Consider the following 15,068-nt stretch of genomic DNA (forward strand, 5'->3'; position numbering starts at 1 on the left):
AAATGACAGGGTTTTTTTAGCAGACAGCAGTCCCTGTCCTTCACTGTGATGGAATTGAACCTATAAATAACAAAGAAAAAGCAAATATGTTAGTCCATAAAGTACATAGCTCTAACAATGTAAGTGATGTAAATAGAAGTTTGGGATGTGAAATATTGGGAAAAAACCTGGATAAACTGCAAATTAACTGTGATAATTATGATGATTTCAATATGTTTTTCTCACTAGGAGAGTTTCAAAAAGCAATCGATCAGGGAAAAGATGCCTCTCCAGGTAGGGATGGATTGGGATATCAATTATTTAAACTTTCTGGAGAACTTATGGGGGAGGAAATGCTTGCCTTAATTAATAATGTCTGGGAGAGTGGGTGTCTGCCAAAAGAATGGAAACATGCTGTAATTATTCCAATTGTGATACCTGGAAAGCAATCAGATAGCCCTAGTTCCTATAGACCAATTGCCTTGACTTCTGTCTGCTTCTTCTGTCAAATTATGGAACGTATGATAACGGATAGACTTGTGGATAAGCTCGAGGAAGGTGTTTTTTTTGTGACTCATCAGAGTGGATTTAGGCAGGGAAGGTTGACAATGGATGCTGTTTTAAGTTTAGACATGGGCATAAAGAAAGCTATACCAAATAAGGAAGCAGCAGTAGCAGTCTTTCTGGATATTGAAAAAGCATATGACATGATTAGGTGGAATCAGAGGGAGAACTGGATAAAAAAAAAAAAGTAACTGGTCAATCCAAGTGAGGGTAGGAAATGAACTATCAGATGAGTTTGAGGTGGAGAATGGAAACCCTCAAGGAAGCGTGATAAGTCTGGTTCTTTTTAATATACTAGTCAATGTCATGTTTAGTAGAGTGGGGAAAGGCTTTGGTTTTTCATTATTCGCAAATTATGGGGCTGTCTGGGAGCGAGGGAGGAACCTCCCCTACCTATTTAATCAAATTAAAGGCTTTGGAGAAAGTGAATGAGTGGGCCAAAGACTAGGGTTTTAAAATGTATACAGATAAAGCTAAGTATAGCCTACGGTGTTTGGAAATAAGAAAAAGATGCCATCACAGACATTTCAATTGTACAACAACAATCTTGAGAAAGTCAAGTATTTCAAGTTTCTAGGAATGTGGTAGGACAAAAGAATGACAGGGGAAAAGCATATTGAGATAGTATCTTTGAAGTGTGGGAATATAATTAAAGTCCTTAGTTGTGTGGCTGGTTCTGACTGGGGGGCTGATAGAGAATCAATGATGAGGATTTACAGAGCAATGATAAGATCAGCAATTGATTATGGATGCATGGTTTATGGATCAGCAGTTTTTTCGGTGTTAAATAAACTAGACATAGTCCAAGCAAAAGCCATAGTCCAAGGAAAAGACATAGTCAAAGCAAAAATGGGGGAGATGCTGCTAGAACTAAGAAGACATAATCTTGGCTTGAAATATTTAATGAAGCTCAAAGGAGAAAGTGAAATGTTACCAACAAAATACCTACTGGGTGATCATTCTGAGTTTATGGGAATAAGAACTTCTAAAACTAACTTTGCAGAAAATCTCAAATCTTTGACACAGGAATTGGTATTGGGGCTATTATTATCCTCCAGTGTGTCGCTCAGTTGCTCCGTCATGGCTGATCCCAGATCCCAGTGTTTACATAAAGTTTTTGAGCGTAAGCAAATCAAGGATGTCAGAGGGTGTAATGTATGGGGAGATCATCTACTCATTTACACTGATTGGTCAAAGGAGCATGAGAGTGGTAAGTAGCAGTGGGTATTAGCATTCCTGAAATCGGGTACAAAAAAGGATAGATAATCTCAGTTCACATGACAGTATTCACAGCAGAGATGTTGGCAGTTCCATGGGCATTACGATGGGTGGAGGATAATAAGCAGGGGCATTCAATATTATGTAGAGATACAGCTGCAGCTTTAAATTCGATAAAAGAAGGAAAATCCAAGTCCAGGCCAGATTTAATTGTGAAAATACTGCAGTCTTTGTTTAGAATTTACAAGGCAGAGGTAGAGAGGTGGGGTTTCTCTGGGTGACGGCACATGTGGGTGTGAAAGGGAATGAGGAGGCTAAGAAGGCGGTGAAGGAGGAAACAGTGCAAATGAATTTGCAATATGGGGCTCCTGAGTACATGGAAAAAATAAACAGGGCTCTAAAAGAAAGGTGGCAAAAATCTTGGGAGAAGGAAAGGAAGGGAAGGGCGTACTTTTCAGAGCAGGAAAATGTGAACAAAGATAGGTGCACTTTTAGGTGTAAAAGAAAAGACGCTGTAGTATTCTCAAGACTGAGGCTTGGACACTGTGTGCGGCTGAGGGGTGGGCTGGCTCTGAATGGCAAACACCCAGACCCAAGTGTGAGTGTGGATATAGAGACTGTGAAACATGTACTCCTCCAGTGTAAGCTCTATTCCAGTCGAAGGAGGACTCTTTTCCGGAATCTTGGATCAGCTGGGGAATCATTTTTTAATATGCGCACTCTTCTGAATCTGGATTCATTGGTTAAAGAGCTAAGGAATTGTTGGATTACCTTCACAACACTGGAATATACAAAAGGATTTAGAGGGAAATAAAAAACACTGGGGGCAGCAATACGCCATAGCTGCGTCAAGGCTGACTAAACCAAAGAAAAAGAAGAAGAATATTATTAGTCGAACAGATTTGGCTTTCCCCATCCGGCGGAAGTTACGCGCCAGTGTGTATAAACATGCACATGTGGTACCGCACGCTACCACGTTGAAGTCGTTGCCCAGGTAAACCTTTGAATATTAATATTCCTACTGAGTTGAAAACGTGGATGAGAGCAGTATGGATGCAAACGGACAGTATCCTCCGCCGGACTTTGGCTGTCCTCCTCCAAATACGTTCATGATGCCCCCCACTTCTCAACGTCCACCCGGCTCCAGCAACTTCCATCCTAGCATGTGGAACTGGAGCGAGACGCCCTCCGACCCGTGGGCCTACAACACCGGCTGGCAAGGCGGCCCGCCGCCCGGTACTGGGAACTACGATGGACGCTACGACGGTCCAGGACACCATCAACATGGTGGGTCACTGTCCGCCGGGCAAGGATGCAGATCCGACCTGTGACTTTAGTTTGCTTGCCAGGATATGCTAGCTTCCTATTTGAACTAACACTGATACAGTACCGTTACTTGATGCTTTTTGCATAACCATTTATAATGGGACTATGCGATGTCGTTTATACGATCACAAATTACGGGGATATGGAAAAGTATTCCACTGCAGCTAGATTAGTTAAAGCCAAGTGTGTGAGCGTGTAAGGGATGGGAAATTAATCCCATCCCTTAGCTGTCATTAATGAAAGTTGAAAACTTTATTTTCTGTACTAGGGCAACATTTTAATCGCGGATGGAGTCGAGGCAGGGGCAACAACAATGGGCCGCCCAACAACTATGGAAAAAAGGTATTAAATATTTTTCCCGAATTTCCCCCCCGGAGCAGAAATACTCCCCTCTGTGCTAACTTTGTCCAATTGGTCTGAAATCCACAGCAGAAATTTAAGAAGGAACCAGAGTACCCCTATTTTTGTGACCCTTGTGACCGGGGCTTCAAAACTGAAGAAAAACACAGCGAACATATGTCCCAGCACATCAAGGTGATTCACTCTTTCATTGAGCATTCTACTACTCATAAATCAAAGTCCAAGAGGATGTTATCCTTCTGTTTTAATGGTGTCCTAGGCTAACTGTGTATTGTTCTTTTTATCTCTTTCATAGTGCTCTTTTGCTGACTGCAGCTTCACTGCTCATGAAAAAATGGTGGCCATCCACTGGAGAAATGTAAGCCCTGAAGACACTGATAAAATCAGAAAGATTCTCCATTCTGTTATTTATTATTATTTTTTATTTAGTAATGTTAGGGTAGTAATTAACCCAAAACATGGTGATAAACACATTGTTTTAAATCGCATTGTTTGAATTTGAGCTGAAAGAGCTCTTAAAAGCTGAGACAATCTATGATTTGATGATGTTGCTGACATCTCACATACCCTCCAGTTTCAAATAGTTTGTGAAACAACACATTAAAGGTTGTATTGGTTGTTTGTCGCAGAGCCACGCTCCTGGTGCGAAGAGAATGAAGCTGGAGACACAGGAGGAGATCACAAAGTGGAGGGAGGAGAGACGAAGGTCAGTCCTCCTTATGCACCCTCCCTCTAGCCTGGTCGCTCAGCGCTAGATGTGTTATGTTACTACTGGCGTAGACGCCACAGTCCACTTCACTCAGAGCGCTGTTATCCTTCACTATGTTTTTGTATTAATTTTAAAGGTCGGTAATTGGTGGACATTGGTTTGTTTTTCTCAGACCTGACCCTGTTTTCATATTTGTCTGATTTAGGAACTACCCGACGGTCGATAATGTCGAGAAAAAGAGGAAAGTACAGGACGTCCGCGAGGAGGGCGGAGGGGTGCTTGAGACGGCCCAGTTCGGGTGAGTCCCAACGCAGAGTCAGGAGCCATTGTTCGATCAGAACCAATGTTGTTTTACCATGTAGGAGTATTACTGTTCCCTCACTGTGTATATCTCTTCAGTGTAAAGTACAGTGACTGTTAGGGGGTTCGGTGTCTGGCTGAAATGTTCTGAGTTTGAACTGCAATGTCCGCACTTTACGAAGCCGACACAATGTGCCTTGCCTTCTCCTTAGAGTCGCAACGTGTACCAGTTGAAGAAGCTTAAAATTATCTGCACATATCTGTTGTCAATGCTGATAGGGATTTAAATTAATGTAATCAATAAAATCACATCCTATAACTCAACTATAATTTTAATCTCAAATCCCCTCCCACTTGCGCAACCCAGCCACCTGAGCTATGCTAGTTCGCATCACACAGTTGCACAGCCAGTTAAAGTGGACACAACACTTTTATTGTGTTTTTTAAGTCCTGCCTAATAACTGGGAGGTGCTCAATCTAGCCCATTGCGACTTTAATTTGAAGAATTAACGGTCGCTTTGAATAAAAGAGTAGTTGCCAAATGGATGCATAGAGGTAGCCTGACCACAACCTCAAGCACTCTTGGTTTGTTAATAATTTAAAACGGTTAAAAACGGAGAAGTGATGACCATTTAAGAAAGATACCATTTGACTTCCTGTTTCCAGGCGAATGAGAGGCAGAGGGCGGGGGAGGGGGCGTGGCAACAACAGGTTTCAGAGGGGCTCCCCAGGAGGCTATCGGAACCAGGGGAATGGCGCCCCGGGGGGGCCCCCAGCCCCTCCTCCAGCAGCCAGCGACGGGGACCCCCTAGGTGCCCTCGTCAGCGACGAGCCAGGTGAGTCGGAGGCGAGAGCCCGCTCAAGGTGACATCTTATGCCACCAGGTGCGAGTGTGATTAGCCGTTACAAGCAGTTTTGAAAATCTGCCTCTTCTGACATCACAAGTGGGTGTCTCTACCTAGACGTGTGCTGTATAGATCAGTCTACCAGCCTACCAAGTGGACTGTTGCTCATCTATCTGTCATACATGTAGTCAGAAGAGGCCGATTTTCCAAACGGATTGTAACGGCTAATCACTCACACCTGGTGATATAATATGTCAGCTTTAAGACCCAATATAGTCCCCCAGGATTTGATTAGGAAAACATAACAACTTTTGACCAATTTTGCAATTGGTCAAAAGTTTTGGAGATGTTTTGGATTCAAAAACACAAAATAACACATTGTAGCATATATTTGCCAAAAGGTGAATAATACAAATGAGAAAATTAGCTACAATTGTATTCATGACTTCATCAAAAAAAATACTTTACCAAAATAAATGCATACGTTTCTTAACCCTTCTGCCTTGTGTTTCCAGACTCTGATAAAGAGGATTCCTCTGGGACCTCCAAGCAGGGTTTAGTGGTGGCCCCTAAACAGATGAGCTCAGGACTGGGGTCCCTGGTGGCCAGCTATGGCTCGATGACGGAGAGCGACAGTGACGAGGAACCCCAGGGTGAGTTTGCAACTTGCTTGTGTGTTTCGTGTGTGGGGGATGGGAATTCATTCAAAGAAGTGCGGTGCCTATCTTCTCCCAGCCAACTGGTCTGTAATGTCACGTATCTAAATCCTCTTAGTTGTGGATCAAAGCGTCTGCTAAATGACTCATTAGTCAATTGCCTCACATGGGTTTGTATTTGTCTGTCTCAGCCCTCCCAATTCAGAGGGCTAACCAGCGAGGGACCCAAGCCCCGCCCCAATCCCTTTCACGGGGGCCCCAGGATGCAGAGACGCCCCTGGGTTCACACCCTGGAGCCTCCCCCCAGGACCAATACAGAGGCAGGGGAGGACGAGGACGGGGGCGGGGCCGAGGGGGAAGGGGCAGGCGAGGGGGAGGTCACATGACTCCCCAGAAACGGGCGACGCTACTGGAGATGGTGAGAAGAAACTTAGAGGCGGACTATATCCTAGCAGCGAGGCGGACTGTATCATAGCAGCGAGGCGGACTGTATCCTAGCAGCGAGGCGGACTGTATCCTAGCAGCGAGGCGGACTGTATCCTAGCAGCGAGGCGGACTGTATCCTAGCAGCGAGGCGGACTGTATCCTAGCAGCGAGGCGGACTGTATCCTAGCAGCGAGGCGGACTGTATCCTAGCAGCGAGGCGGACTGTATCCTAGCAGCGAGGCGGACTGTATCCTAGCAGCGAGGCATTGAGTGTAACCTAGCAGCGAGGCATTGAGTGTAACCTAGCAGCGAGGCATTGAGTGTAACCTAGCAGCGAGGCATTGAGTGTAACCTAGCAACGAGGCATTGAGTGTAACCTAGCAACGAGGCATTGAGTGTAACCTAGCAACGAGGCATTGAGTGTAACCTAGCAACGAGGCATTGAGTGTAACCTAGCAACGAGGCATTGAGTGTAACCTAGCAACGAGGCATTGAGTGTAACCTAGCAACGAGGCGGAGTGTAACCTAGTAATTAGCCGGCCTGTATCCTAGCAACGAGGCATTGAGTGTAACCTAGCAACGAGGCGGAGTGTAACCTAGCAACAAAACAGCATGTATCCCACAATGAGGCGGAGTGTAACCTAGCAACGAAACAGCATCTATCCCACAATGAGGCAATGTATCCTAGCAAGAGGCAACGCTTTTCCTAGCGACATCTGTTGTACTGACCTCCCCCAACCCTGCTTGTTCTGCGTCTAGTTGCTGGCGCCCGACATTCGTCACGAGAGGAATGTGCTGCTGCAGTGCGTGCGCTACGTCGTGCAGAGCACCTTCTTCGGCCTAGAGGGCCAACCCAAGGACCGGCAGGCCTCCCCCGCGGCCGGCAGCGGGGGCCTCCCTCAATCAGCCTGCGCGGCTGACAAAGAGGAGCGCCAGACCGGAAGCGCAGAGAAGACTGCAAAATCGACACAGGAAGTCTCCGCAGAAGTGCCTCTAGCATACTTTCAGGGAACTTCCGAAACGGAGGCAGACGGTGACGAGTCCGGCGCCAAGGAGACCGGGGCGAGCGAGCAGACTGCAATGAACCCAGCGGAATCGGAAAAAACGCAAAACAGCGAGCAAGCGGAGTCTGTTCCAATGGTCGAGGAAACGCAGGGCGACAAAGATCCCGACATCGCCACGATGACCACAGAGGAAGTCGCACCCACCCGTCTAGTTGATGAAGAAATATGGGAGTACTAGATCTGACAGGCATCAGAATAACAAAATGTGATCACTTATATATATGTTATATCGAATCGATTTGCTTATGTTAAACACTTGTGAAACTCTTATCCTTGTTCGTATCCTTTTGTTTTTCTTCAAATCGAATTATTTTTCTAAGATGCCATGCAGTGTACAATTTGATATTGTGAAATTAAATCAAATTCTTGGTATAAGAACTTTGTTTTGACCTTTTTTATCGACGCGTGAAATATATTGTAAAATCAAGAAAGTTATCGTAACTTTATTCATGTAGCACTTGGATGCAAGTAAAAATGGGCTTCACATCAAAACCGGAGCACATCAAAATGAGGCAAACAAGCATTAATCAAACCTAAAACTTCATTATATTATAAGGTGTAAACCGTGAGACATATATACATGTAAACAGACATGTTACACATTCAAGTGTTAAATGCACAAATGTACGTTGACCCATTGTGTTTAGATTTTGCTGCGAGCGTTTCCATACAGATTTCCCAGGTGGTATCGTGACACAGGTGTGGGTCTACATTGCACTTGTTCTTCAGTATAGTAACACCATAGATTTGGTGCCTAGACAGAGGTTGTAGTTTGCGTGTATACAGCCCATAGACTATATAAAACGGCTGTCTGTCTCTGTCGATACAGAATGTCGTCGGTCCCACCTCTCCATGTATGGCGTTCAGCCACAGAAAGAGGGAGGGAGATCTAATCGAAGGTTTGGCAGCCCATTGCGACCCATACCCGAGTGACGGCCCCAGATCTGATGTATTCTACAACAAGACCGTGTCTGTTGTGGGAGTCTGCTGCCCTCGGAGAACAATAGAACGATAGTGTTCTCCTCTAATCAGCTCAATGCAGCACTGGACAACAGAGTAAGAACTGCTCCAAGGGTAAAGTGACCAAAATGTGCAACGTGTATTTTATTTTATTCCTGACATAAAACTCCATATGCCATTTGATGGACACTTATCTCCAGTGTCTTACACCCACCTATGGAATCACTAACCCATTAACTGGCAGTGGTAATGCAATTCTCTACCAATTGAGCTAGACAGGACTGCAGTTATACTGTTTCTATTGTGTCCGAGAACCCAGGGAGGGACACTTAATATGCACCGGTTACTCTGTGGTAAGTTTACACTCATAACAATTGATTGATTACATAGTGGCTTCTTTCACTGGGTCTGTGAAGCCCGGCAGGGAGCCCTGGTCCAGAGGTCACAGGGGCTTCAGTGCTGTGTTTCGGGCTAAATAAACAGAAAGAAGGTTCAAATGTTGAGGACGTAAGAGGGGTTGGTGGAGACCCACTCTTTTGTTCTCCTATGGAGAAAGATAATACGCTTCCAAATTCAAAATAACTTGACCAATGAACAGGCTGATCACAGCGACTTACAGCTATCTGGCGCATTAGCTACCTAGCTAGTGTTTTGCCTACGTAGCAGTACTAGAGCTACTTCCTAGCGCAACAGCTACTGAGAACTATAGCTACTTCTTAGAACTACGGCTACCATCATTACAAACATAACCGTGGTACAACTAACTAACTACTACCAATTCAGGCTAATAATGCTTCTTTTAGCTAAAGTGCTATTGTCAGTATGGCAAAATGTGGGTATGAACTAAATGGTTAACTTGGCCATCTGGGTTGGCTTCCAACTCCTCCAGTTCCTTGGGATGATTGTTCTCTGAGTCATCACCTGGAACAGAGTCAAGATATGTCCTTTCTCAGTCACGAGGCTTATGAGGAGACCACAGTTATGACCATAGAACATGACCAGAGCAGAGGACTCGGGAGGAAAGAGAGAAGGGGAGAGGAAAGAGAGCGAGAGCAGTGGAGTTATGGATGAAGATACATACCACCCTTAATTCTTCTTCTCCAGAAATCTAGCATGAGGAACCGGGGAGAACGAGAAGATAAGACTGGGTCTCTCTACTTCCTCATGTAGCTCTCAGAGCAGATCATTTAGGACTCATAAGAGCCACAACATACTGTTATAATGTAGCATAGTTTAGTTGTGAACCGTATTGATGAATACTGTATGGTGTGGATGTGAACCATTCTGTTAAAATATGGTTATAATAACTGTAACCATAAAGTATAGTTTATATAACCAAGCTTAGTATGGTTTAGATGTAACGTTTTTGAATAACTTTTTTATAAATTGTATTTTCTGTCCTCACCTGATTGCCATGGCGTTGATTCTACAATGAGGAAAAAACAAATGTAATATCAGTAACAGGGGATGCTTTACTCTTAATTTGCATGAAAATGTAAAATAATTACCATAATTTTGATTCTAAAAGTTTTTACAAACGAAAATAAGCAGAAACGAAAAAAGACGATGTGTGTGATATTTGGTCACACACAACATTTAGCGATGCATTAATGGTAATGATAATTCCGTAGTTACAATGCAATTACAAATATGATTATAAGCTTTCGCTGGAGGGGTCTCCTACCTTTATGAAAGAACCAGACTCCTGGATGACAAGATACATCATTATAAACAGCAACATTTGGTGCAGACAATAATTAGACATTCCAAAGTAACCACTCTATCAGGCAATTATTAAAAGAATAGAGTATATCCGTCATGGCCGCTGATTCACTCCTTCTCACCTGTCCAACATCTGTGTAACGCGATGGCTGCTGTGACCGCTACTATGAAGGATGTGAACACGACCACTCCTTTCATTGGATGGAGAGTTTCTCCTGGGAAACCACAAAAACAGAAACAAATTCATTGAGAATACTGTTAAAACTCTGGCCCCTCCCACATATTAATCTGGCCTTGCAGGAACCTCCCACTTAAAATAAGTCCCCCACAGGCCCCTCCCACATATCTATCTGCGACTCCCTTTTATTCAATAACTCTACTGCCCCTCGAACTTCAGTTCAACCGGCCCCTCCCACTCATTCCACTGTCCCGATGGCTCCTCCCACTCACGCTGCCAGCCAATAAGGGACTCACGCAGTGTGGAGGGACGCGTGCTGGGCTGGCTGTTCTGCAGGCTTATTGTGTTCCAGACGGTACAAACAAATACATCCGAGTCCGACCCCACGACCTAAGACAAGAAGGTGGAACAACGTGAGCTCAGAGTTCCTCAAAGCAACTTCCTGGAGCAGAGGGGACCTAACTCTATTGAGAGCCAGACGTTTGATTACCAGTTGTGCCATTAGCCAAGGCCCTAACCACGTCAGAGTGAGAAACTCATCGCAGCGTGTGGAAGAGAGTTGAGAACAGTGTTTTTTATCTAGCCATTTTTTATGAATCCCAACTATGTTGTTCTTCTACATGTGGACAGAGGTGGGTAGGAACGCGCTACATTTACTCCGTTACAAATACTTGAGTAACTTTTTGGATAAATTGTAATTTTAGGAGTAGTTTTATTGCAACATACTTTTACTTTTACTTGAGTAAATATTTGAAGAAAGAACGGTACTTTTACGCCGTTCCATTGGCTACGTGACGGTCGTTACTTGGTTTTTTTAGATATTTTCTTTTATTACATGCGAGATCTATTTCTATCACGTGAATATTCCTTAGCCCAAGTGAAGGAGTTCAAGTACCTCGGGGTCTTGTTCGCGAGTGAGGGTACTATGGAGCGTGATATTGGCCGGAGAATCGGAGCAGCGGGGGCGGTATTGCGTTCGCTTTACCGCACCGTTGTTACGAAAAGAGAGCTGAGTCGCAAGGCAAAGCTCTCGATCTACCGGTCGATCTTCGTTCCTATCCTCACCTATGGTCATGAGGGTTGGGAGATGGCCGAAAGGACGAGATCGCGGGTACAAGCGGCCGAGAGGCAATTTAATAACGCCTGCACACACACACAGGCACGCACAACGCAGAGTGGTAATCGGGAGAGTTGGGAAAATTCCCTGTGGCCCGTTAACGGGGGGCGCCGGGTCAACGTCGACTCGCAACCAATTCGGTTTTGTCTAGAGGAGTAACTGAGCGCCCCCTCCCGAAGTGGCACAGCCCAGGTCGGCCTTGAACTGCGATTGGTCAGAAAGACGTTACAGCTAATATGACAACATTGAACTCTCATGCAGGCTCGAACAGAGTGACACACACACACACACACACACACACACACACACACACACACACACACACACACACACACACACACACACACACACACACACACACACACGTTGATGTATTTAATTTTGCAAAGATTTAATTTGTTATTGTTTTAGTTCAAGGGTTATACATTTTTTTTAGACCTTATTTATTTTATTTAAAAGGATGTTATTTACATTATCTTTATTTGAACATTGCTGTTTTATATTTTGTTGGTGTCTATTTTGTACCGTTTGTGTTGCTCTGTTTGTTTAAAAAATAAATCGGAGAAACTCAGTACTTGTACTCTTGAGTACTTGAGTAGTCTTTTCACTGCATACTTTTTTACTCTTACTTGAGTAATTATTTTTACGAGTACTTTTACTTCTACTTGAGTAATTCTAATCTTAAAGTAACAGTACTTTTACTTGAGTACATTTTTTAGCTACTCTGCCCACCACATGATGTGGATGACATAAAATAAAAAATTCAATTGAAATGGATGAAAGAACTGAATTGGATTATTATTATGATTATTATTTCAATTGACAACCAAATAGACATCAAGATTTTGAAAATACACACACAAACCCACACGCACTTACGCACACACGCGCGCGCACACACGCACACACACACACACACACACACACACACACACACACACACACACACACACACACACACACTTAAATGCTAAACAATAAGCATCAAAGGTTACACCATCTACTATCACTGCATCTCCCTTACCATTGTAACGTTGATGGATTTAGGCAAAGTTTTGTTTGCATCCTCATCTCCATGACTTGAGATGTTTGCTTGTGGCTGGTGGGTCCAACTGTACTGGACGGGCTCTGCTCCGCTGGTGTCTCCTTCGCAGGTCAAAACACAGAAGATCGTCCCCTCATCCTCCGGCTGGCAGGCCCAGGAGACCGTCGGCACGGGAACCGCAGCTGTCCAAACACCACCACAACACATGTCGAACCCTGCCTACATCTGATACAACGTGTCGCGCGTTGGAACAGACCAGAGCGCATAATGACGAGGACGACAGTCGGGGTGATTACCGTTTTTGTTCCGTCCTCAAACACCATGGCGCGGGAGTTCAATGATAAACAAACTTTACAGAACAATGAATACTGATGAGCACACGGTCATTTTTTGTACTAAATAGAGCAATACATGTGTGTGCGCGTCGTGGGAACCACAGCGAGAGACATATACTAAGGAATGCAAAAAAGTGTGTCACCCAAATATAGGTTTGGGGGAGACTACTAGCCTACATGGAGAAGCGTCCGGTATATTAGCGTAGATCGGGGGTCGTCATGCAGCTTTGCTTACAGAGGATGCTGACGTTAATCTTGCGGGTTTGACCGGAGTTGATGAAGACCGTGTAAACCCCGCTGTCACCCGCCCTTGTGTTGCTGATCATCAGATCTCCCGTTTGGATGTCCAGCAAAGCGCGGTCTGCAAAAGTCCATTCATGGTGTAGTAGCTCCAAGTTATCAGAAGTATTATTAGGCCTTCGTTTTTACAACTTTTTTACCCATGTAGCCCTATATGAGATCCTAGGCTACAACAAAAGTGGCATTTTATGCTGTTATGATTAGCATCACTTAAATAACGCTATAAGTGCAGCACATGCAACACATAACTAGGCTAGGCAATATCTACATAAAAAAAGATCTAGGCCTATCTAAATATATAGCTACATCTCTATATGGAGAGGGATATAGGATATCTAGGCATCCATAGGTCTTCATCATTTACATAGTGATACAATACAAGTCACATCAGACAGACATAGAATTGATCAGACATCCCGATCTATGCCAACCTTGGAGATGAGCGCGGAAGACGGCCGACCTGTTGTCTCTGTTCCACTCTACTACCGGGTCGACCCCATACCGCCACTCTATCGTGGAGATGACGTCCTTCGTGGACCACTGCGACTTCAGAGAGCAATCGGTTCCAGCTCGGAAACTTACGGATACGTATTCTAGAGAAAGGTATATAGATACAAAAGTCTTTCAAAGTTGTATCACTTTGCCATGAGATTTTTTTTGTCCAACGCGCTCTATGGACATGCATTAAGCCAACGCCCATGCCATGGCATCACCTCCCCAGAATTGAACCAAATATCACATTTGTTCAAGGGACATTTTTAACCCAGTTCCAAACTTACGATAATACGAAGTGGAAACCGCCAAGCAGCCGCAAAGGACAGAAATGAAAGACGTCCAATGCATTGCTCCTGCCAGCAGCTCTGCTCCAGCCCCAGTCTGCAGGGACGCTGGCTCTGTGTGTTGACGTTCTGGAGTCTCCGGGGCGGGCTCGCGCAACACGTGTTGAGGACGTGGTTGATAATGACGGCATTACATAGGCTATTTGGTTAACTTTATTGAATCTGAGGATATAATCTCGCCCAATAGAGGTCTTTTTTTCTCTCAACGTTATAGCCTACATAATGAATTAAAAATAAATGGCATAACCAAGCATAACAGAAAACAACGATATGACAATATAGTTTTTATTCATTATGAAAGAAAAAAATCAAATTGAAACATTTGTTCAGTCTGTAGAAAAAGGGGGTTCCTGCGTGCCAGCTTGTTGAATCGTTAGGTGTCTCTCGTCCTCGTTGCCTAGCAACCACCTGTGCCGCCGTCGTCGACGTCTGCCGTCTAGTGACTCGTCGCCCAGCAACCGTCCGGCAACGAATTAAGCAGACCGTCGGAATGTGGAGTCGCCGATAGTTAGAAATACAATTCACGCATGTAAAACAATTAATAAGTTCCACTCGTGATCTTCTCCAACCGTTCTTGAGTCACCCGTCGGCATGTCTTCTCCGTCTGTCCGGGTGGTGCCGCCCCGGGTGGAGTTCAGAGAGGTGCGGGTCGGGGAGGTGTACCGGACCACCGTCACGGTCACCAATGTCGGCGGAGCCTCGAGAGACATCGTGCTCCAGAGGCCTCCGTCCAAGGTAGAGGACGAGGGTCTCGGCTCTGGGTAAACCCGTCTGCAGTGAAACTTATAGGATGCATTCTTATTGGGAATTTAAAAAAGCTGTAGGCTACTTGATGTCCAATTAAAATTAGCCCATAGGCCTGTACTTTATAATGCAACTTGTATTGTGTCTAGGCCTACTTATTAATCACCATGACGCCCGCACATCCTATAATGTGTATGTTATATTTGTATAATACAAAAATAAATGTAGGCCTATATAGCTGTTTTTATATGCAACATTTCTTTCTTTCCTTCTATATATTATATATTTGGTTGTCTTTACTGGGGGAAAGGTATGAAACAAGTTGAATGTAGTAAACAGGGGAACAACGGAAAAATATACATAAATATATATTTATGTTGC

General features: G+C 44.4%; 3 protein-coding genes across 6 annotated transcripts in view; 2 read left to right on the forward strand and 1 right to left on the reverse strand.

The window, feature by feature from the left end:
• Positions 1–2,083: 2,083 nt before the first annotated feature.
• nufip1 (nuclear FMR1 interacting protein 1) lies at positions 2,084–7,819 on the forward strand. The gene is made up of 10 exons (XM_030353692.1): positions 2,084–3,048; positions 3,356–3,429; positions 3,517–3,621; positions 3,743–3,805; positions 4,077–4,153; positions 4,362–4,454; positions 5,123–5,292; positions 5,817–5,954; positions 6,149–6,375; positions 7,143–7,819. Exons 1-10 carry the CDS (start codon positions 2,811–2,813, stop codon positions 7,623–7,625), a joined length of 1,668 nt encoding a protein of 555 aa, XP_030209552.1. The 5' UTR covers positions 2,084–2,810; the 3' UTR covers positions 7,626–7,819.
• Positions 7,820–7,875: 56 nt separating this feature from the next.
• Positions 7,876–14,042, reverse strand: LOC115541828 (uncharacterized). Of its 3 annotated transcripts, XM_030353700.1 has the most exons (11): positions 13,884–14,042; positions 13,536–13,697; positions 13,040–13,165; positions 12,449–12,651; positions 10,604–10,697; positions 10,252–10,344; positions 10,092–10,112; positions 9,813–9,833; positions 9,489–9,515; positions 9,270–9,328; positions 7,876–8,878 (listed from the first exon to the last, which is right to left on the reverse strand). In XM_030353700.1, the coding sequence occupies exons 1-11, from the start codon at positions 13,945–13,947 to the stop codon at positions 8,861–8,863; spliced, it is 888 nt and encodes a 295-aa protein (XP_030209560.1). In that variant the 5' UTR covers positions 13,948–14,042; the 3' UTR covers positions 7,876–8,860. The 3 variants fall into 3 exon arrangements, with proteins under 3 accessions (XP_030209560.1, XP_030209559.1, XP_030209561.1); XM_030353699.1 differs by having other exon boundaries at positions 7,876–9,328; XM_030353701.1 differs by lacking the exon at positions 13,040–13,165 and having other exon boundaries at positions 7,876–9,328.
• A 261-nt stretch (positions 14,043–14,303) lies between these two features.
• Positions 14,304–15,068, forward strand: part of LOC115541818 (cilia- and flagella-associated protein 47) — a 59,739-nt gene continuing 58,974 nt past the window's right edge. The window contains exon 1 of one of the 2 annotated variants that reach the window (XR_003976425.1): positions 14,304–14,678. Coding sequence is in view for 1 of the 2 variants with exons in the window: in XM_030353683.1 (XP_030209543.1) it covers positions 14,535–14,678 (144 nt within the window). In the remaining variant the exon portion in view is untranslated. The remainder of the gene's footprint in view (positions 14,679–15,068) is intronic. The other variant, XM_030353683.1, reaches the window with a different exon arrangement.

Source organism: Gadus morhua, chromosome 4 (assembly GCF_902167405.1).
Source record: "Gadus morhua chromosome 4, gadMor3.0, whole genome shotgun sequence".
Lineage (NCBI taxonomy): Eukaryota > Metazoa > Chordata > Actinopteri > Gadiformes > Gadidae > Gadus > Gadus morhua.

Coding starts and splice junctions, on each gene's coding strand:
- nufip1 (XM_030353692.1), top strand. CDS start 2,811: ATGGATGCAAACGGACAGTATCCTCCGCCGGACTTTGGCTGTCCTCCT. Junction 3,806..4,076: donor TGGCCATCCACTGGAGAAAT/GTAAGCCCTGAA, acceptor TGTTTGTCGCAG/AGCCACGCTCCTGGTGCGAA. Junction 4,154..4,361: donor TGGAGGGAGGAGAGACGAAG/GTCAGTCCTCCT, acceptor TGTCTGATTTAG/GAACTACCCGACGGTCGATA.
- LOC115541828 (XM_030353699.1), bottom strand. CDS start 13,947: ATGCATTGGACGTCTTTCATTTCTGTCCTTTGCGGCTGCTTGGCGGTT. Junction 13,698..13,883: donor GGTTTCCACTTCGTATTATC/GTAAGTTTGGAA, acceptor ACCTTTCTCTAG/AATACGTATCCGTAAGTTTC. Junction 13,166..13,535: donor CTTCCGCGCTCATCTCCAAG/GTTGGCATAGAT, acceptor GGACTTTTGCAG/ACCGCGCTTTGCTGGACATC.